At 46.1% G+C, this 20339-nt stretch overlaps 2 protein-coding genes across 5 annotated transcripts; both read right to left on the bottom strand.

Moving 5' to 3' along the window:
- Nucleotides 1–690: 690 nt before the first annotated feature.
- Nucleotides 691–11897, bottom strand: LOC137799621 (mitochondrial Rho GTPase 1-A-like). 3 transcript variants are annotated; one of them, XM_068596435.1, is made up of 20 exons: nt 11562–11897; nt 10593–10651; nt 10426–10507; nt 10248–10291; nt 10084–10137; nt 9922–9974; nt 9481–9589; nt 8608–8709; nt 8327–8425; nt 8129–8237; nt 7567–7687; nt 7171–7255; nt 5946–6091; nt 5152–5252; nt 4871–5001; nt 4684–4767; nt 4211–4333; nt 3920–4122; nt 2661–2783; nt 691–1743 (listed from the first exon to the last, which is right to left on the bottom strand). In XM_068596435.1, the coding sequence occupies exons 1-20, from the start codon at nt 11596–11598 to the stop codon at nt 1626–1628; spliced, it is 1983 nt and encodes a 660-aa protein (XP_068452536.1). In that variant the 5' UTR covers nt 11599–11897; the 3' UTR covers nt 691–1625. The 3 variants fall into 3 exon arrangements, with proteins under 3 accessions (XP_068452536.1, XP_068452537.1, XP_068452535.1); XM_068596436.1 differs by lacking the exon at nt 2661–2783; XM_068596434.1 differs by lacking the exon at nt 691–1743 and having other exon boundaries at nt 2071–2783.
- A 2382-nt stretch (nt 11898–14279) lies between these two features.
- zgc:158803 (LUC7 domain-containing protein) lies at nt 14280–20099 on the bottom strand. Of its 2 annotated transcripts, XM_068596446.1 has the most exons (11): nt 19539–20099; nt 19150–19217; nt 18959–19053; nt 18148–18246; nt 17705–17815; nt 17402–17545; nt 16974–17150; nt 16615–16835; nt 16497–16526; nt 15773–15934; nt 14280–15373 (listed from the first exon to the last, which is right to left on the bottom strand). In XM_068596446.1, exons 3-11 carry the CDS (start codon nt 19043–19045, stop codon nt 15121–15123), a joined length of 1284 nt encoding a protein of 427 aa, XP_068452547.1. In that variant the 5' UTR covers nt 19046–19053; nt 19150–19217; nt 19539–20099; the 3' UTR covers nt 14280–15120. The 2 variants fall into 2 exon arrangements, with proteins under 2 accessions (XP_068452547.1, XP_068452546.1); XM_068596445.1 differs by lacking the exon at nt 19150–19217.
- Between the last annotated feature and the right edge of the window lie 240 nt (nt 20100–20339).

Here is a 20339-nt window from a genome sequence, read left to right as displayed (position 1 = left end):
GCCACACACACACACACACACACACACACACACAGCAGGAAAACACCTGCTGGGGGAACTGAGCTCATGAGTCCAGGAGGTGACAGCTGGTGCTGCTGGTTGACAGGACAGATGTTCCACATGTGCTCATCATCCTACGCTGATGTTACACACTGTGAATTGTGTAGATTGTCAGGATGTGTTATCTTTATTCACACAACTGAACCGTCAATGCTCCAGTTTGCAGTCGGGCCGCTGTGAGCTGCACGTTTACAACTTCTAGACATTAATCCTCTACTTTGAGTTATTTCAGCCAATCACTATGCAACCATGCATGTTATTGATCCACAACTCATCGCTAAGTTTCAATAATGAATCAATATTTCAACCATTATCTCAATCATATCTTGGTGCTGGGTAAATAATGCAATAAAGATATGAATGTGACATTTTGAAGCCTCTCCACATGGCTGCCTTGTTTCTCTTTCCTCATCCAGTGCTGCCCTCTGGTGTCATTACATTCACGATCTGGATATAATAAATATGACCTCCAGTCTCGTCAGATACAAATACATTATCTGATGCTTGAGGCGGCATCACACAAACACAACCAGCAGCTCTGTGTCGGCAGCAGCTGGTCGTCACTGAGCTGAACCTTCAGGCCTCTTGCAAACAAAGAGGAGACTCCATCACACCAGATGTCGTACAGGATGTGTTTATTGTAAACTTCTGGAAAGGCAGGGCAGGAGTGAACGCATCAAACAACATTATTGCATTTCCTGCCATCAGGCTGGAGGCGAGCGGGGAGTCACAGCGCGGCCGTGAAACCCAGCTGTGACTCGCCCGCTCTCGCTCTCTCCTGTCAATAAACATCACGACGACAAGCGCTGGATCATTGGGAGGTGGAGAGCAACGTGGAGAAGTCTGGCGTGGAGGTTGTTTTGTACAGCGAGTCTTAAAGCGCCGGAATGAGATTCAGGAAATTCAGAAACATGCAAATACAAAAATGTACAGAGAGAAGCTGTGACTTCCACACGGTCACATCCACTGATCAAACATCCCGCTGAGACGTACAAATGTAAAAAGAAAGAAGTGTGAGTTCATGAATGTGGAGCAGCAGCTTTGCATCCAGCGAGATGAGGAATGTTGAGGGAATCAGACGCGGCTCTTTTCAACAAGAAATGGACGATCTACTATATGATACATACTATTTACACACAGTTCAGTCTAATGAAAGCATCCACGTTACTGCAACCTCACAGCTGACACACAGGCCGTCCACTCAGCGACAGCCCACAGGAAACAGCTCCCTCGTGTCAGTCATCAGCAGCGCACACTCATTTTTAATATAAATATAGATATATTACTTTGCAGACGTTTGAACACAGATTAAGGATATTAGCGATTTTGGTACAAAATGAAATATTGTTCCGTATTTATTCCCATTCAAAACAAAAAAGACAAAAGGAATGAAAATGTTAAAGAAAAGATGAATGTTTGCTAAAGTGAACTTTGACACGTTTTCCTTCCCACCAAATCAACAATGACAGATTTTCATTTACTAAACGCAAAGTGTAAAGCGTGAAGCCGTGACGGGTCAGAACTGCTCCGTGCGCACCAGAGGGAGAGCGGGTCGGACCCGAGCATCACCGGGACCTGAGCAGCACCTTGTACATGGCGAAGCCCAGCACGGCGCACACCGAGGCCCCGACGCTGGTCCTCAACCAGAAGGTCGAGCTCTTCAGGTCCGCTTGGCTGACGTGTCTGAGAGAGAGAGAGAGAGAGAGAGAGAGAGAGAGAGAGAGAGAGAGAGAGAGAGAGAGAGAGAGAGAGAGAGACAGACACACACACAGAGAGAGAGAGAGAGAGAGAGAGAGAGAGAGAGAGAGAGAGAGAGAGAGAGAGAGAGAGAGAGAGAGAGAGACGGAGAGAGAGAGAGAGAGAGAGACACACAGAGAGAGAGAGACACAGAGAGAGGGGGAGAGAGAGAGAGAGAGAGAGAGAGAGAGAGAGAGAGAGAGAGAGAGAGAGAGAGAGAGAGAGAGACAGAGAGAGAGAGAGAGAGAGACACAGAGAGAGAGAGACAGAGAGAGAGAGAGACAGAGAGAGAGAGAGAGAGAGAGAGAGAGACATCAATACAGAGAAGGGACAATTAAGATTGCAGAGATGAAACAGACGAGGTGCTGGATGAAGAGGATGGCGTGAAAACAAACAAGAGGAAGCAAAAGCAAACACGGTGACACGGCGGAGCGGCGCTGCAGCCTGGACGCATGCGGAAAAAGAAAAGATGGACGTGCAGGATGGAAGTTATGACGGCAGACCGGGAGTCAGCTGCGATGAGACGACGATGACGAGGAGGAGGAGGAAAGTGACGGCGACTCCGTGACAATGAGAGCGAGAACAAATGGAAAAGCGCGTGATGTCACATGATCACGCCGCCGTACAGGAAGCAACGTCAAAGAAGGGAGACGGAAGATTAAGACATCAGAACGATTGTTCAGATGGAAACGTAGAAAAAGACTTAAAAAGGTGAAATGTGGCAGGAAGTGATGGGAAGATGACGACATTCCACTTCAATATTGGAGAAGTCGGTGCCTAAAAATACAACTGTTGCAGAAAGAAAGGAGGAGAAATGAAGGTGGCGCTGGAGGCACAGAGGGAGGTGCAGAGGAGAGGAGGACCTTCGCAGGACGACGGCGTAGAGTTTGGCCCGGACCGTCTGCAGCAGCTCAGAGTTCAGGAAGTTCTGACACAAGCAGAAGGTGCACCGGTTACAGGTGCACATGCAGCGCAGCCGGGCGTGGCTGAGGAGGTGAAGACACACACAGAGACACAGTTTGTACAACACACAGAGGAGGAAGAAAGGCACAAGAGGTTCAAGATGTTTCCTGGAAGTTTGAACTGCAAGGAAACAGGAACCTCAAGCAAAGTAGATCCCTGGATCATCCAACCATGTGGCAGAAGGAAGCAAGTACAGCGATGTCATCCCTGGATTATTCTAAGTACGGATGAATGATGAGAATAAATGCTGCTCCAGAGGCAGCAGGTTCATGAACAGGAGGAAGTCACAGACTCTCAGTGGGGATTTGTTTCTGAACTGGAAACCAGCAGCAAGAAGAAAGAAAAGCATCTCATCCGTGGACGGGACGTCCTGCCGGATAGAAGCTGCAGACACAACCTGTTTACCTGCTATCAGGAACAATAGAGATGTACGGAAGCCCTGAGGCTCAAGAACACTATCATACACATCCTCAATGCCCTGAAGGAACATCTGAATGGTTCTCTCTGAGTTTATGACTCAAGGAAATGGTTTAAGAAAGTCCTTTTTCATTCTAGCATTTTTTTACTTATCTTCATGCGCTTTAAAAACAAAGCACATGTAAAAGTAGATATAGTGTTTGTTAGAAAGTTATGAAAATGAAAACCAGTCCTATTTAGAACGAGAGGCCGTGGTGCTCGTCAGCCAACACTTCATTTGATGATCTAACAAAAAGATTTTTCACCAGATAACATCTTTTAAAACAGTTTTTTACCTGTTCTAAACTCATGAAACACAAAAGAGCCTGCGATCATCAGAATTCATCATTTCTTTGTCCCAGTAGAGATGAATTCTCTCACCTCTCACACAGTATAACATCATAGTCACTTATGAGCTTTACCAACAAGAAATGTGATAATAAAAGCACGTTATCGTTGTTACAACTACACAACCTTCATGAGCACAAACTGCATCCCCCAAAACACGTTGACCTTCAAGGAGGTCGGTTGTTGGACGTTGTGTTACACAGCGCTAGTTTTAGCAAGGTGCACATGTGATGCATGCCCTGCTATACTTTAGAGCAGGAAGGCGGCCTGTAAACACACAACGCTTCAGCTTGAGTGGCGCTCTGCGTTGGTCGTGTAAGGTCGACCGACGCAGACGCAGCGTGTCCAGACTCACGGGTGCATGGCCATCGTGGTCAGCTTGGTGTAGATGTCCCTGCTGGGTGCCGCTGCAGTGTTGCAGGTGAAGGACTGGGGATGCGGCAGCTTGTGCCTCCTGCAGAACTCCAGAGGGCTGCAGCCGAACATCTGTTTCATCTCCGGCAGGTCCGACTTGGCCGCGATCATCATGCACGGGATCTTGCTGTCCAGGAAGTATTGCTGAGGACGGGGAGAGAGCGGCGGTCGCGGTTAAGCTGCCGCTCGTCTTCCCGCATAATGTGCGTTTGTTTGTTTTTTTGGGCTTTACCTTGAAGACTTTGGCGCAGTACTCGAAGGAGTAAGGGTTGCTGACATCATAGACCAGGCAGACGATGTCACAGGACAGATCGGCGTCCGACAGGTAGTCGAAGTCAGGGAAGACTTCATGCAGCTGAGGGGAGGAAGAGGAGGAGGACCACGGCTGAGCTTCAACATGGCAGATAGCACCACTGTGGCATGGTTTACCAACATCTCAAACAAAGTGTTGCATTGTGGGACGCCAGCACAGGGAGATAAAAACATTTATCAAAGACAAAAAGTGCAGTTGATATGTTGCTTGTTTAAAATACTATTTAAAAGCGCATTAATTGCTCAATGTGACTCCCTAAAGGAAGCTACACAAGCCCAGCCGGCTGCAGGCGCTCTGTGAAGAGCGTGGTGCGATTGCGATAAGAAGATCAGGTGACCAGCGGCCTGCAGCTGGTTCACTGTAGAGATGTGAGGTGCATCTTCAGAACTCACCAGCAGGTATTTCTCCTGGCCGTAAACATAGGTTGTGCTGATGGCGTAGTAGGACCTGTGCTCCTCTCGGATGCTCTTCTGGCGCTGAGAGGGGAGAAGACACAGCACGGCGACGCAGGTCAGGACATGACACTATGATGAAAGATACTGGTTCATGCAGGAGTGAGAAGCGTCTGGTTCTGGTCACCGTGTGGTTTCTACCCAGGAACGCCTGCAGGAAGCCGGTCTTGCCGCTGCCGACGTCTCCAAAGACATTACAGCGGAAGACGCTGCGCTGGGTCTGCTTCTTCTGCAGGTCGATCTTCTTATCTCTGGTCACTGTGGAGGGGGCGGGGCATCAGATCAGTTCACACTGCTGCTGTGCACCTGTGCATGTCAACTGTATTTGTGATATACAACCTGAATACAGATCCACAACTCCTTTGTTGAACGTGTGGAAGGAGAACGAGCTGCGATGGTGTGATTCACCTGTAATCCCTGATGCTTGGGACTCCTGCTCGGCAATTATTGAGTAACCGAGGTAACCCAAATACTCCAGGCACCGCTGGACGTCCAGGTACGTTGTCAACCTGAGCAGATGCACGGCGAAGGCAAAAGACACAAAATGAGACACCGATGTGACCGAGATTGTGTTAAATACATACGCAGAGGTAAAAATAGTTTATTATGTACACACACAATAATATCTGAAAGATATGTGAGGTTCTAACTAAGTTTGAGACCTCGTTACTGTTCATCTCTTCACGTGAGACACAGCAGTGTCAGCATGCTGCCAGCAGAGGGCGCCACAGATAAATACATCTAAAAACATTATGAGCGTCAGCACAACAACACACTACACTTATGGGACTAATATTTAGAGTAATGGCATCATCAAAATATAACGACAGTCTGAGCTTTGTTCAAAAACTCTAAATAGAAACTGTAATGTGGTCTTGAATTTAACTGAAGATTTTAAAATGTGTTTTATTCTATAAAAAACAACTCAAGAGCTTTTTCCTCTTCAGGGGTTAAACCGTTTCTTAAACATTCAGAGTTGACTGTTAAACCGTAACTTCAGCCGTTAAACGGCGCACTCAGACTTCCGTTTTGACGATATTTTTCGCCTTCAAAATAAAAGCACCATACAACAAAAAAGGAAACCAAATAGATGCAATTAAAAACAACAAAATTGTTCGAACAGTTTCTAACTTAAAAACACATTACTGACAGAAGCTTTCATGTAAAAATAAAGAAGCCATAACTAAAGGAGGGCCACTCACGTCCACTGGGAGAGGAAGCCCTGGTAGGTGATCCAGCCCTGCTCGTTAGTGCAAACTGTGTTGTTGACATCTGGACCCCAGGGCATGTAGGGGAACACGTCAAACAGGTCCCTCGTCTCTTCTGGTGACAAGGCACAGTCACGGTCCTGATGGACGCAAGAGGCGGGTTTACTGCTGTTTTTAGCGTGTAAAATTATTGGAAGCCTGGTGTCGCCTCCAGAAGAATTCAGTTCCACAACTTCTCTTTTTCGTAATTTATTTCCTGGATCACAGGTGAAGTACTAAGCGCTGCAGTTGCAAAGGCAGGGAGTCGTCCAGTCAACGCAGGCTGAGCGTCTAAAACAACAACGTGAACAGCTTAAGTTCGGCTCTTTATTACTCCTGATTGCTGCTTCCTGCTTTCTTACTGTGCACTCGCTTTTCCGCTTGCTCTCGCTCTGTTTGCATTTTTACGCTAATATCTTCTGATATTTTAGTTTTTCTTCTGTGAGAATCTCTGAGCAGCAGCACTTGATAACCACTGGGACTCTATTTCTCTGTAGATTTACTTGGCTATTACACCACTTATACTGGTTTAAAGATAGGTATAGGCAGCTTAGCAGCTAAGCTAAAGCTAAGGAGCAGCAAGACGCCCCCCGTTTCCCTTCCCATGGACAACTACGACAAACTCCTGCAGAAGATTACAGTCTTGGAAACAAAAATCCACCGACTCGAAGTGAACGTGGAGGTAAATGAACAGTCTGCTCCTCTAGTGTCAACATGCTGATAAACAGGTGTGTGTGTGTGTGTGTGTGTGTGTGTGTGTGTGTTGGCGTGTGACTAAAGTTCCCTTGAGAACCAGACATTTCTAGACACAATACAGCTGCATAGCTGTGTTGTACTGAGCTTGCTAACCTGATCTGAACATGAATATGAAAAGCATCTACAGGAATATTAGGTTTATGTTATCACTGTCACCTTTAAGTCGTAAACGCATATGACGGACTGGAGCCCGCGCTCACAGATGGACGCTAATCACGAGGACAGAAAGCGGCTCACGGGCCGACCTTTCCCCTCCTTGACTTTCTAATCCCTCCCCGGCGGCGGCGCGGTAAGCCCCGCCTCCGCAGCCCCGCCGGTGTATTTTGGGTTTTAGTGCATGGTTCCGGACCGAGCAGCGGTCTGTGAAAGCCTCTCCGGGGCAGAAGGTAACAGTGAAGCACAGAGCCGGGTTCAGGGGTCGCACCTTGTCATGCTTGTCAAAGACGCTCTGGAGGAAGAGGTAGGCGTTGTGGTTGAGCTCGGTGGTGCAGTCTGGAGGGAGCTTCAGTCTGGAGCAACACCATGGAGAGCAAAGAGCGATGGTCAATGAGCAGAGCACAAGAGCATCACAGACAACAGCTGATAACTGCAGAGTTATGTAAAGTACTGAAGCGAGTGTCTCTTTGAGGGCTGAACACTGCTGAGAATCAAAAAGAGCAAAAAGACTAGAAGAAGTTGAAATTGAACCAAACGGGGAGCTTTGTGCTTGAGGAAGCAACGCATTGCCCTCTAAAGAGCAGCAGTGAGTCCCGACACACAGCGAGGGACATAATGAGGCTTTCATCAGAAGGATGGCGTTGATGCTGCGTCTGTAACTCACGGGGGGAAGAGGTAGTCCTGATTCAACTCCAGGTCATCGTCGTAGCCGAACCTCCTCAGCACCGTCCAGGTGGTTTCATGACGACCTCGCTGGATGAACAGAGTGTGGAGGAAGAGGAAGCCTGGAGAGGAAGGGCACAGAAATACTGAGCAACACGATGCGGGAATCACAATCAGAAACGTTTTATTGCCATGTGAGTTATTACAAACGAGGAATTTGTCCTGGCGGAAGGTGCATCATAAAACACAACAACAACAACAACAACAACAAATTAAGGAACATTTAACTGTACAAGTGAAAGTATAAAATTTGGATAAAAAACAAGTAAGTAAATAAGTGAAGATGAAGTAAATGTGCAGTAAATAAGTAGTGATGCAAGTAAAATAAAACATAAAGGGGTAACGATCAATAATGATGATAATAAGAGTAAAGGTAAAGTAAAGTGCACAGAATGAGGTCATGAATGTTGAAAGTGACAGGTGATGATGTGGCAGGAGACTTGTGTGTACATGTAAACACAAGGAGGATGAGGAGGAGGAAGAGGAAGAGAAGGAGGTCCTACCCGTCAGAGTGAGTCCGTTGTCACAAACTCCGTCGCTCAAATTCTTCCTCACCACATTCTTGACGTCCTCCAGCGCCTGAGGCTCCAGCGGGGTGTTGAAGCAGGTCCGCTGTGAGCCACAAAGAGCCGGAGACTTTTAAGTTTCTTTAAATCGTACGAACGTCGTTGTCGTGGTCGGCTGCAGCTGCGTCAACTCACCTGGAAGAAGTTGAGCTCGTGGTCGTTGAGAATCCCGTCGTTGTCCAGGTCGGACACTTTGAAGATTCGCGTCAGCGCTTTGACACAAAGGGACTTCATCTGGGATCAAAACAGGGGAATTAAAATGTTCTTCTGACAAATGCATTTTCTACTTCACCTGCTGTATTTTCCACTTTCAGACATAACTCTCAAATGGAAATTCATACGCTTCTTTTCCTTGATGTGAAACAAGCCGACATCATGCGAACAGAAGAAGTCCCACATTGTGTGTCTGCTCTTACGTCTTTCCTCTCTGGACAGTAAAGAGGCCCGGTGGGGTGCAGCACGGCCTTCTGGGCGTAGTAGAAGAGCTCAGAGATGTTCTTCAGGTTCTTTGCTGAGCACTAAAAACAAGAACAGGAAGAAGATTTGTGACAGATGAGATATGAGATAGAGAGATATCCAATACACCATAACGCCATGTGAACACCCGTGTGGCATTAAAACACCTTTGATACTCTGTGAAAATGCAAGTGTGTGTGTGTGTGTGCGTGTGTGCGTGTGTGTGTGTGTGTGTGTGTGTGTGTGTGTGTGTGTGTGTGTGTGTGTGTGTGTGTGTGTGTGTGTGTGTGAGCTAAGTCAGGGTCAGATGGCGTATTAGCACACCTGATCTGTCTGAGTGACAGGTCTGGTTTAATGAATCCAGCTGGGAGAAATAAACATTGGCTCCAGTCACGCCGGGTGTAAAGTATTTACTTGCTGCTGTACAACTTCCTCGTCGTGAACTCTGAACACGAGCAAAGAAAAGTCTTTCACTGACGGTAGAAACTAGAATCATCGCCTCCAACATCCAGTGAAGCTGCAGTTTACATCCACGTCTGTCCTAAATGTCACCAAATACTGATCAGTTCAACCTCAAGTGAACTTTGGGACATTTTTAAAGATTTCTTAATGCCAATAAAGTTAAAAATAAACTATCTGCATGTTAACTTAAAAACAACCCTGTTGCTCTGAGCTCCTAGAATGTATTCACTTCCCCTCTTCATGTTCAGTGTAATAACAATAGAAGATATTGATTTCTCTTTGTGTTCACGTCCCTTCTGAGCAACACAACACGTCTGTGTGTGTACCTGGATACACAGAAACAGACCAACACTCACTGCACCGTCTCTCACCTCCACACACGTCTCTATCTCACTGTGCTGGTTCATGATGGGCAGGATGGTCTCCATGCTGCTGTGCTCCACCAGGTCAGACTTGTTCCCCACCAGGATCAGAGGAACCCTAACACCACCCACACACACACACACACACACACACACACACACACACACACACCATTTTATTTCCAAGAAAAACACCAAAACCAGATCTAACATTGACCGGGGCTCCATCGTGGAAACAGAGCGACACAAAAGCACGAAGCTGAATCTGGTCGTTTAAAAAAAATGAATGCTGCGTCTGCACTTCAGCTCAGCGCTTACAGAAACACTTGTGAGGCATTTTCCACCCCGAGACTGTGAGTCACGGCTTACAGACCAGAAGACCTCCATGGACCCAGCTCTTCCCCTCGTGTCGCATCGTCTGAAGCTGAGCCGACAGATACGAGTTCCCACCTGCTGTCCTTGTCCGTGTTCTCAGTGATGAGGGGGATCCAGTGGCTCGTCACCTTTGGACAACAAAAAGGTAGAGAGGATTCAAATAAAACACGTCGTCACGCAGGTTTTATGGTTTCAATACAAACTAATTATGGAAATGCCCGGCGCAGTGAAGCTCACCTTCTCAATGGACGTCTTGTTGTTGACAGCGTAGACGATGCAAATCACGTTCGCCTGCGAGAGAGACCGACAAAGACCAACAAAGACCAACAAAGACCGACATTAGGCTTCACGCCTGAACGCAGCACTTCTCTCTAACAGAGGAGAGAAACACGCCGACTGACCTTAGAGATCTCCTGAAACAACTGCTCGTCCGTCTGCTCTGCCTCTGCAGGAGGAAGACGAGCGGACTGAGGTTAAAAACCAGGAAAGAGCTCGAGACATACAACTTTGTACACAACAAATGTCACCACAATGCATTTTAATCCCAAACTAAAAGAAACAGTCTTGGGCTTAAGGTACCCGAGTAGTCCACGATGTGGGTGGGAACCCTCTCCGGCGTGACGTCTGCAGGTATGGTGATTTCCTCAGCTCGGTAGGGAACCTGGGAGGGAAGGAACACGGACACGTTTACCACCAGCTCGTCGCCGTTTCTCCAACGATCTGACAGGACAATCACTCATCCGTACCACTTTCGGGAACTCCTCGCTGACCAGCGACATGATGAGAGACGTCTTCCCCACTTTGGCTGTCGAAAAGGAGGAAGAGGAGAGAGAGGTTCAGTGCCAATGAGACGGATTCTCAGCAAACACGCCACCAACACGGAAGCCAAGGGGACATCATTTATTGCTTCATCGTGAAAATGAGAAGAGCTCAAAAAAGCTATTCAGACTCTTTGACTGGACACGGATTCACAATTACAGACAGCACTTTTATTTTCTTCTTTTATGGTCGCTCTATGAATGCCAGCTTTCATGCCGGCTCTGTTTCTAAACTAAACCTTCTCCACGGCTTCCCAGTCGTGAGCCTGAGACCTCCAGTAAGACACACACTGCCCTGGTAAGAAAAGTGGGAAAACATGGGGAAATACACCCGTTCTCCAGGGAAAGATGGACGGTACAATGAGCCTTCTTTCTGGAGGTCACTTCCTGAAAAGCTCAATGACATTTAAAGCTCAGAGACCAGAGAAACCCAGAGACATGGAGATGTCAGCAAGAGTTTCAAATCGCTGTCTTCTATCAAATGAAACACATTTCTTTGACTTTGCTGGGGGATCTCTGCAGACTGTTGGGTTTAAAATGTTCTTATCAGGGAAACATGGGACGATAAGGTTGCAATATCTTATCAGAAGTTGAGACTTAAACATCCATTTAAAAAAGGAGCAACCTATTCCACGTCTATGTACAACACGTCATCAGGTCACTCACGTGGAAAGTTGTGTCAATGAATTATCTTCCAACTGTTTTAATAAGCCACAGCTGACGCAGGGCCGTGTGTGTGTGTGTGTGTGTGTGTGTGTGTGTGTGTGTGTGTGTGTGTGTGTGTGTGTTCCTCCGTCCAGGTTATGCAGTGATTACAAACAGAGTCACAATGAGGACTGATGCAGACAATCCCCGCTGAGCACCACAACCCTGCAGGCAGCACACAGCTTCACTTACACTCTCCCACTAACAATATCCGCACGTCCTTGCGCATCCTCGTCTTCGGCGTCGACAGTCTCGGTGAGCGGGCTCGTGCTGAACATTGATGCTCCCGCCCGGCTGAAGGACACCAGCAGCCGGCTCTCCTCGGCCTGGCTCGCTTGCTAACGGCTACATTCGCATGTCAGCTCCGGTTCCCGCTGGTTCGCAACAGACGGCCCGGTGCGCCGCTCAGACAGCCGTACGAACCGTGAGATGAAACGGGAGTTTGACGCGGTGCTTTCAGTATTCCTCCTCTCGGTGCGCGGGCTGTCAGAGCCGCCGGGATGAGCAGCTAACACTCTCACGAGCTGCCTGTTGGCGCGTCAGAAGCTCCTGCTTTCCGCCACGCCCCCTCTGGCGGGAGGGGCGAGCAAAGATCGTATATTAGTGACAGAGTCACATAAAAAAAATTACAATCACCGTTACTATTTAATTATATGATTCCAAAGATCGTATATTAGTGACAAAATCAAATTAAAAAAATCAACATCACCATCTAATCCTATGATTCCAAAGATCGTATATTAGTGACAGAATCACATAAAAGAAATAACCATCATCATCACCATCAGTCCCATCAATCCATCCCGCACATGAGAGCGTTTTCAGTATTTATTTAAAGTAAGGAATACAAAATAATAAACTGCGACTTAAAAGCAGTGGGAATGGTCATCTTTGGATATATTAACAAAAAAAGACAATCTCTTAATAGTTGAGGAACACTACAAAAGCATTACAAAAGCTTTCTGTTTTGTAATGTATTCCTACATATATGTCTTTTTTGACTTAAAATGAGGAAAGAGTGTTTATTCATTATTAGAGTTTGTCATATTTACAATTCATACAATTCAATTTGAAAACTACTGTGACGTTCTGGACCTTCGCATGAGGAAACTCTCTCAAACTGGACCTCGCTGGATTGTAATTAAATACCATGGTGTATAATTAGACATTTTGCTTTTCATCCCAGCGGGAAACTGTCAAGACTGTAAGAAAACTAATGGCAGAAGTTTTAGTGTCTGTAATAAGCACATATGTATTTACATAATTGCACCACTACAGGGCACTATAAACATGAACAAAGGTTCAAAGAGCAAGTTATACTGTATATAATCTCTCTAGAATTGCAAAAGCAGCAATCAATTATATATACAATGTATTAGACAATATGAAAAGCTTTCATGAAATGTGATAGATAAGTGAACTTAAACGGTGTGAGAAAAATGAAACTTAACTTTTCAAATTGTGCAAATTAGGTGAAATATGAAATACAAAATAACTACAGAACAACAATAAAACTAATTCTCTCCTTGTTTTTTTGAATAAATACAATTTGATTGCAGTGTATTGCAAAGAGTTATTTGATGTTATTTATGTAACGATGATGCAATCCATTCAAGCCTCTGAGCAGCACCTTTTTAAGGTCACAAAGTGTGTTCATAGCAGTGGCGGACGTGGGGTTCAGACCTCGGCCTTCACTGAGTGCCGTATTGTCACATCAGGGCGTCCACTTCTTCCTACTGGGCCTCCGAGAGCCTGCTGCCCTGCTCCTCTGCCCAGGAGCTGTGGCTCTCCGTGCCGGTGAAGACGGCGCCCAACTCTGAAGCATCCTGACGGGACAACGAACGGCACTCAGCTGAGACCATCCATCACTTCATTTCACATCAGGGGAAGCAATGTCTGCAACTCCCAAAATATGAGGCTGCATTTGATTTGAATGCATAATCAATGTATTTTTTGTCTCAATCCAAATATAAGCTTTGTTGCCTAATGTGAATACACACATAAATGTAGTTTATACACAGATTGTGGACTCAGTTGTTGTTATCTGTTAATTACCAATGGACTTGTGAAATATAGGATCTTTCTGTTCATTGAGCACAGTGTGAACATCTCTTCCTGAATGACTCCCGCTGCTGAAAACACACACAAATATACACACACATATACACACAGTCAAAAGTCTGGTCGTTTGTCATGTCCCGCTTCTTTTCTGAGCGTGCGTCTGACGTCATGACGTTTCCCCTCCGTCTGCAGTTGACGTCATGACGTTTCCCCCAGCAGGCGCAGCGCTCTACTGCCCCCTACAGGCCGCTGGGAGTTTCACAGTCTACGTCTTTAGTACAGATTGTACTTGGAGCCAAATGCTAAACTTGTAATTCAGGGATTACCGTTCACACCTTTTTGGAGGCAAATACTGGACTTTTTCAATTAACTATTTGTGTTAACTAGCTAGTTTTTCAGATTATTAATGCTAAATATTATCAATGAACGCATTATGATGTATTTTGTAATGAATCAAGTCACCCGGCAGTATCATTAATTATAATATGTATATGCATAATGATTACCTGTTTTTAAACTAGTTTTGATTGCAGGTTGTTTTTGTTTATCAGTATTTCTACTCTGCACAATTGCATCCCAAGCCATGATCCTAAAATGAGATGTATGTTCTGGTCTCATCAAGATTCTTATTGACACAAACTATTGAACGTTCATATCTATTTTTGTACTTGTGATAAATGACAAGACCAAAAAGCTAAAATAAAATAATTAAAAGGTAAGATGAGGGAGAAAACTGGCACTGTGGCACCAACCACAACACTAAAGTTGTACCACAAATACAACAACATGGTGACTCTTTTGCACAAACAGGCAGTGAAGGCAAAGAGAAATTTGTATAAACACAAAGTATTTGAATAGAAGCAGAACATTTTATTCACGAAATGGTGGCACAGCAAAGTAGATTCCCCCAGTACATCCAGGTTGTGTCACAGCAAACAGGAGGAGTCCCTGGGTCTTTCAGTGTTGGTACGTAAATATGCCCCTTATGCATTCACATATTCACGTCAGGAACTGAGTGGAACTATTTGGATGACTTCTTTCAGGTGGGATGAGGGGAGGGGGGATGTAAATTAAGTAATACGAGCTCATCACTGCAACTTTAATGGCAGGCTCTGGGGATGCGTATTGGATTTCCCAAATGAGATTGTTATGGCTTGAAGGCAGCAAATCAAAGAGACATCAGAAGTGCATTCGGTCATCCAAAGCTAATTTTCAGACACGCCACATTTAATGGGTCCAACCCGTGTGAATGAATCAACGGCCACTGAGACACACTTCTTATGGAACAGGAAACACAGTGTCAACATCGAAGGTTCCAACTAATGATTAAAAAAAACTAAAGAAACTAAAGAGACTCAACGTAGGGTTGCCGTCTCATCGCTCACCCGTCATGGTCAGAATAACTGTACATAGAATCGACTAGATGGCATAAAAAAAACGACTATACTGCTTCCACAATTCAGACTTATAAAAGTTGGTTTGCATGTTTTCCTTCACCGCCACCAGTTGTTCCCTCATACCCATGTTAAGTTGCCACCGTCCACCCCGCTGATGTATGTCCCGCTCTTACCGTTAACACGCGCACACACACATTCGCACCAACGCACACGCACACACACTCGTCTCCCCATGCTCCTTTTAGTAAGTAATGTATCCAAATCAAAGACTTCGGAGGCGTCCACTCTCCTGTTCATATCTCCCCGGACTCTCGCTCCTCGGAGCTGGAGCGCCGGTCTCGCTCGTACGACAGGGATCTCTCCCGCTCTCTGGGCCGGGCGGCGGCGGGGGCCGTGTCGGCGGCGGCGGGCTTCTCCCCGCCCTCCCAGTCTCCGTACTCCGGCCGGTCCTCGCGCCAGCCGTCTCCTGCTGCGCCCGGTCGGGACATCTCCTGGGACGGCGAGGGCTCTCCATCACGAGTGTGAGATGACCTTTCTCTGGAAGACCTGGGAAAAAGTGTGTGAGGGGGGATGGGGAGTCATCAGGCACAGACTTGTCATTATGAAACGTGCAACATCGAGGACTTGGTATCCCTTATTTGGAAGATAGTTGTTCATATCTGGGAGCAATTTAAAATTTAATGGCGGATATATTTCCAGTACTAAAAAACACTGTAAAACAATATGTTTAATTCTCTGATGGTAGTCAGTAGCTGTTGCATTGAAGCAACACTAGTGTTGTTAAAATCTGTTATCAGATCAATAAAAGAAAAAAGATTTACAACAATCTACTATCTACTACAATCTTTTGGACCATTGATTAGTCCGTGGAATATTGTCATGATCATTTGCTTATCTTTACTGCAGTACATCACAGTTTCTAACGGGACAGAAGGATAAGCGCACCTCTTCCTCTTGGGCCTGTGGGAGTGAGAGCTCGAGCGATGATGCTCCTTGTGTCGATGTTTCCTCTCTCTCTCCCGATCCCGGTCGCCACCTTCTTCTCTGGAACGAGAGGAGTGGTGGCGTCTTGAGCGATGGGAGGACGAAGTCGAGGTGCCTCCGCCCCTAAAAAAATGATTTTCAGGAAAAAGAGATTATAGATTTAAGTAAGAGAAGAAAGAAAGCTAGCTGCACTGCTATAAGCTAAAGATTCTTTGATGAATGCGTTATACATAATTCAAATATTTCAGTTTACTGTCAAGGTAGAGAAAATATTCATAAATATAACATTGAACTTTATCCAAACCGATTAATTGATTATCAAAACAGTTGCCAATAAATGTAATAGTTGACAATCAATTTGTTGTTGTTAGTACTGCAGCAATATTTTCAAAATATCTTTTCCAATAATAAAGCACTGCTGTATGACAGCTGGCATTGTAAACAGTTACACCGTGTGTTCATATTTTGTAAGACTAAAAAGAACTAGATGTAATGAAAGACATCACAACATGTCAATATTGTCTGGAACATCCACACCGATGTGATGCTGAGACGTTTTACGTACAGCATATATGTCTACAAACACTTCTGCAGTTCACAGCAGTGTGTTGCAGCGTGAAGCTGAACAAACGGCCCACTGAAGGGAACCAAACGCATCGAGCGAGAGGGTTGAAAGCAGACGTACCTGTATCGCTCTCCACTTCTGGATCTGGACCTGAGACAGGAACACAGTTGAGTTTAGACCGGACACCGAGCTTTTTCCTTTTGCACGCAGCGACAACGCAACTCGGACCGTTCCTTACCTCCTCCGGTCTCTCGCTCCCTCGCGTTCTCTCTCCCATTCCCGCTCTCTTTCCCGCTCTCTCTCGGTCTCTCGCTCCCTCTCTTTTTCTCGCTCCCGCTCCCTTTCCCGCTCTCTCTCGCTTTCCCGCTCCAGCTCCCACTGTCGCTCCCTTTCGTCATCCTTTTCGCGTTCCTCTCGCCGTCTCGATCGCATCCTCTCTTGTTTTTCTACAACCGCTTTCTGTGAGAAACAAAAATATACAACAGAAATAAAAAAAAACAGCGTCCGATTTATAGCGCGACAGACGGAAACACGACGGAAGGTTTCTCATTAAACAATAACCGGTTAAGTAAAACGTTATTGCGTTGCAGTGCTCACCCTGAGCTTGTCGAGCTTCTCGCGGATCTCAATGAACCCGATGTGCAGTTTGCCCCCGAAGTGGTCGGCCAGACGGCGGTCGTTGTCGTGAAGGCCCAAGTAGGCAGAGCACACCTCGCACACTCTGAGCTTCTGCTGCTGAAAGCTGGAAGCTGGCATGGAGTTTCTGTACACGTCCTGCAACGACAAAAAGGTAATGAGACTGTGGAGCTGGAATTATTCAAAGTACAGACACATAAAAAAAACTAAGCTTCATCTTCCAGAGTACAGGTTTGTGTTTTACTGCCTTTGGTCGCCGTTAATGAGTCTTTGATTATTATTATGTCATAAGTACACCATACGTCTTCAGTATGAAATAAATATTTAAAATGTGTATTGATTCTAAAACAACTAACAAGTCGTAACAAAGCAGTTAGCAGCTTTCTGACCTCTGCTTCTTTCTTCAATCCTCGGGTCTTCTCCACCATCTCCAGCACCTCCTGGGCCTCGTCCACGTTCCCCTCGCCCCCGAGCTGCTCCGCCCGGGCCAGCAGCTTCCCGATCTCCTCGTTCAGCTCGTGGACACGTTCAGCCTTTTTCACAGCGAGATAGACGACATTTGAATTTCCACAACCTTTGCAACGATTCATGATACCCAGGTGGTGTGGATGTCCTCCTCCTCCTCCAGAAGATAATGTATTTCCCGTCATGAAGAGTCCGGCTTTCATAAAAGAAGACGGGGAGTTTCTCACCTTTGCTGCCACTTCAGCGCTGATCTCGTCCTGCGTCTCTGCTAGTCTCTTCTTGGCCAGCTCGGTCCTGCGGTCGCAGTCGGCGATAAAGGACTGGAGATGTTCGGCAGCCTGCGAGAAAACACAAGCTTTAGTCTGTGTTGGATATAGAAAATCAGATTAAACTCGACTTCTCGAGAAAGATCTGCTGTACATGCATCGGTTTCTCCTTTAAAAAAACTGTTCTGAGACAACAGACTATTTGGAGTTTTCTTGGTGCTGCTTCAATTAGACCTCCAACTTCTCATGCAGTCAGTTACAATTTTCACGACAGCACTAGGACCAAACTCTTGATTTACTTGGAAGTTTGAGACGAACGTATGAAGACAGAGTTTGTCTCACTTGAGCCGTATATGATGGGGTGTTAGGATGTGTGTGTGTGTGTGTGTGTGTGTACTACTCACATCAAGTTCGAAGAAGTACTCCTGCTCTTTAGAGGCGATCTCAAAGTCCGCTCTGAGGGCCAAGTCATGGACTTTCATACACTCTCCCAGATCCATTCTCTGCAGAAAACAGAAAAGATGCTTACGTACTGCTTCTGTATGCATCATCACTCGTTCCAATAATTTGCATAGTATTCAAATGTCATCAAGAGAACATTTCACACATGGGAGTGCAAACGTGAGTTCCTTTGAGTCACAGAGCTGCACCACTAGGACTTTGACACTGTGTTTCTATATAGTTACAAACAGCGCACGAACAAAGCATTGACCCAAAACAACTTTTTTGTATTTGTTTCATACAGCATCATATTGAATAGTGTCTATGCTTTAACTGAAGGCTGTTTGTGTTCACATTTTAATGTATGGTGTTGGAAATGTAGCCCTTTTCCCCTCAACGCCATTTACAGTCTCAAAAAGTTACTGGACGAGTTCAAAGTTAAATAAAAATAGTTCACAGGCTAATATGGCTGTATTCTGTGAGCCAAACCAGAGCCGACATCAGAAACGGTTCCTATTGATGCTCTCAGGCTTGTACTGTTGATAACCCTCCTGTCTGAGCATCAGGGCTTTATACCTTCCATCCTACGACGGTGAAACATTTGAATGGGGATCGGAGGTGTCCTTCAATGTGCACAACCTGAACGTGCACGGACATTGTGTGGCTTTTAGTTTAATGTGCAAGAGCAGGACACCAAAAAAAAGTGATAATAGCCGTCCCAATTCTTTCTGATTGGACTGCATGCTATATGATGTGTGTGAACATGATACTCACGGTGCCAGACAGAATATCATGAGGACAGGAATCCAGGAGGTGACTTTTGCAGACTCGCTCGTCCGTGAATTTGATTCTCTGCCGCATGCTGTCTCCTTTAGAAAATGAAAACCACAAGAGCACTTGTCAGCCAGCGCACAGACTGAAACGTGGCATGATACGTACTAAAAATCACGGAGGTTCAGACTTGCCATGAACGAGTCATCTTGCCAGTAAATCCTAAAAGTTAACTGCTCATAGTCTGATAAAATGACAACATCTGGTGAAAAGAAAGGGAGCCACGGATAAAAGAGCACACGGACCAGGATTAAATACAGTACGGACATGTTAGTAATGGTTGTTTTTGTTATTTAATGAAGGATGTTAGCAACAACTTAACTTGCAATTCACACTCTAAGACACAACAGGTCGCTAGCCGGCTAGCTATCCTCATGTTAGCTAGCTCTGTTTGCAAAGCATGCCACACACCGACTGGCATATCGGTTAGCTTCCCGGCTAATGCTAGTAGCAACAACACTAAACTCCCGTGCTGCTCGGACCGGGCGCCGGGTCTCAACCCCGGCTGGCCAGCCGTGCTCACCGTCTCTCCCCGTCCCCATGAGCTGGTCCAGCATCGCTCGCATCTGTGCCTGGGCCGACATGGTTCAAAGCGTCGGCGCTAACGTTGCGTGAGTCACTCCTCGCCAGCAACGGTCCTCACACATGCAGCCTCCTGACTGCAGGCCTCGTCGGCACCTCGACCGACCGCGGACAACTTTTCCCACAGAGAGGGGGAAGCCTGACTCCCGCCGAGCCCGCGAACCGGTCGTGTGTACCGCCGGTACAACTGGCGGGTTATCGCAGTACTTTAACAGCGGCTAAATGTGACTTTGTAACGGTGGATGGCTTCGGGTCGGTTGAACAACGTCTGTTTGAAAACTGGAGTCCCGTGTCCGTGTCGTGTGTCGCGCTGAGAGAGCGGTGACTGCATGTAGACAGGGCGGTGGGTTAGCGAACTGAGTCTGTGTAGAAATAAGTCACCAGTTCCTCTGTAATATGGCCTCTAACTGTATTTCTAGCCAGTCGACTAGAAGTTGGCAAGTTTATTCAACGTCCTTTCTTCCGCCTTTTCCACTTCCCCTCCGTGCGCGTCGCCGCGGAGCGCGCTCACGTCTCTCCGCCTCGAGGAAGTGCTGCAGTCAGCCTCGCGCGCTTGTCGGTTTAGTGACGTTACTACATCTCACTCAACGTCAACATGTTCAGAAATATTATTGTATTTGAATAGCTTACACATGATTTGTGAAATATATAAAAACCTCACTAGTCGAATATATTTGTATTGTATCATGCATCTAATTTTACAATGTTTTGATTGCGTAATTGGACATTTTCTGTTGACAAA

This window comes from Clinocottus analis, unplaced genomic scaffold (assembly GCF_023055335.1).
Source record: "Clinocottus analis isolate CAN_PGR_092001 unplaced genomic scaffold, fCliAna1.0.p SCAF_37, whole genome shotgun sequence".
NCBI classification, from domain to species: domain Eukaryota; kingdom Metazoa; phylum Chordata; class Actinopteri; order Perciformes; family Cottidae; genus Clinocottus; species Clinocottus analis.
Note: the sequence above shows the minus strand (reverse complement) of the source record. Positions and strands in the feature narration are given on the sequence as shown.

Coding starts and splice junctions, on each gene's coding strand:
- LOC137799621 (XM_068596434.1), bottom strand. CDS start 11,598: ATGCGCAAGGACGTGCGGATATTGTTAGTGGGAGAGT. Junction 9,975..10,083: donor ACAAGACGTCCATTGAGAAG/GTGAGCTTCACT, acceptor TGTTGTCCAAAG/GTGACGAGCCACTGGATCCC. Junction 6,092..7,170: donor TCTTTGACAAGCATGACAAG/GTGCGACCCCTG, acceptor TGCGTCCATCAG/GACCGTGACTGTGCCTTGTC.
- zgc:158803 (XM_068596445.1), bottom strand. CDS start 19,599: ATGTCGGCCCAGGCACAGATGCGAGCGATGCTGGACCAGCTCATGGGG. Junction 16,527..16,614: donor GGAGCGAGAGACCGGAGGAG/GTAAGGAACGGT, acceptor TTCCTGTCTCAG/GTCCAGATCCAGAAGTGGAG. Junction 15,374..15,772: donor CACAGGCCCAAGAGGAAGAG/GTGCGCTTATCC, acceptor ACTTTTTCCCAG/GTCTTCCAGAGAAAGGTCAT.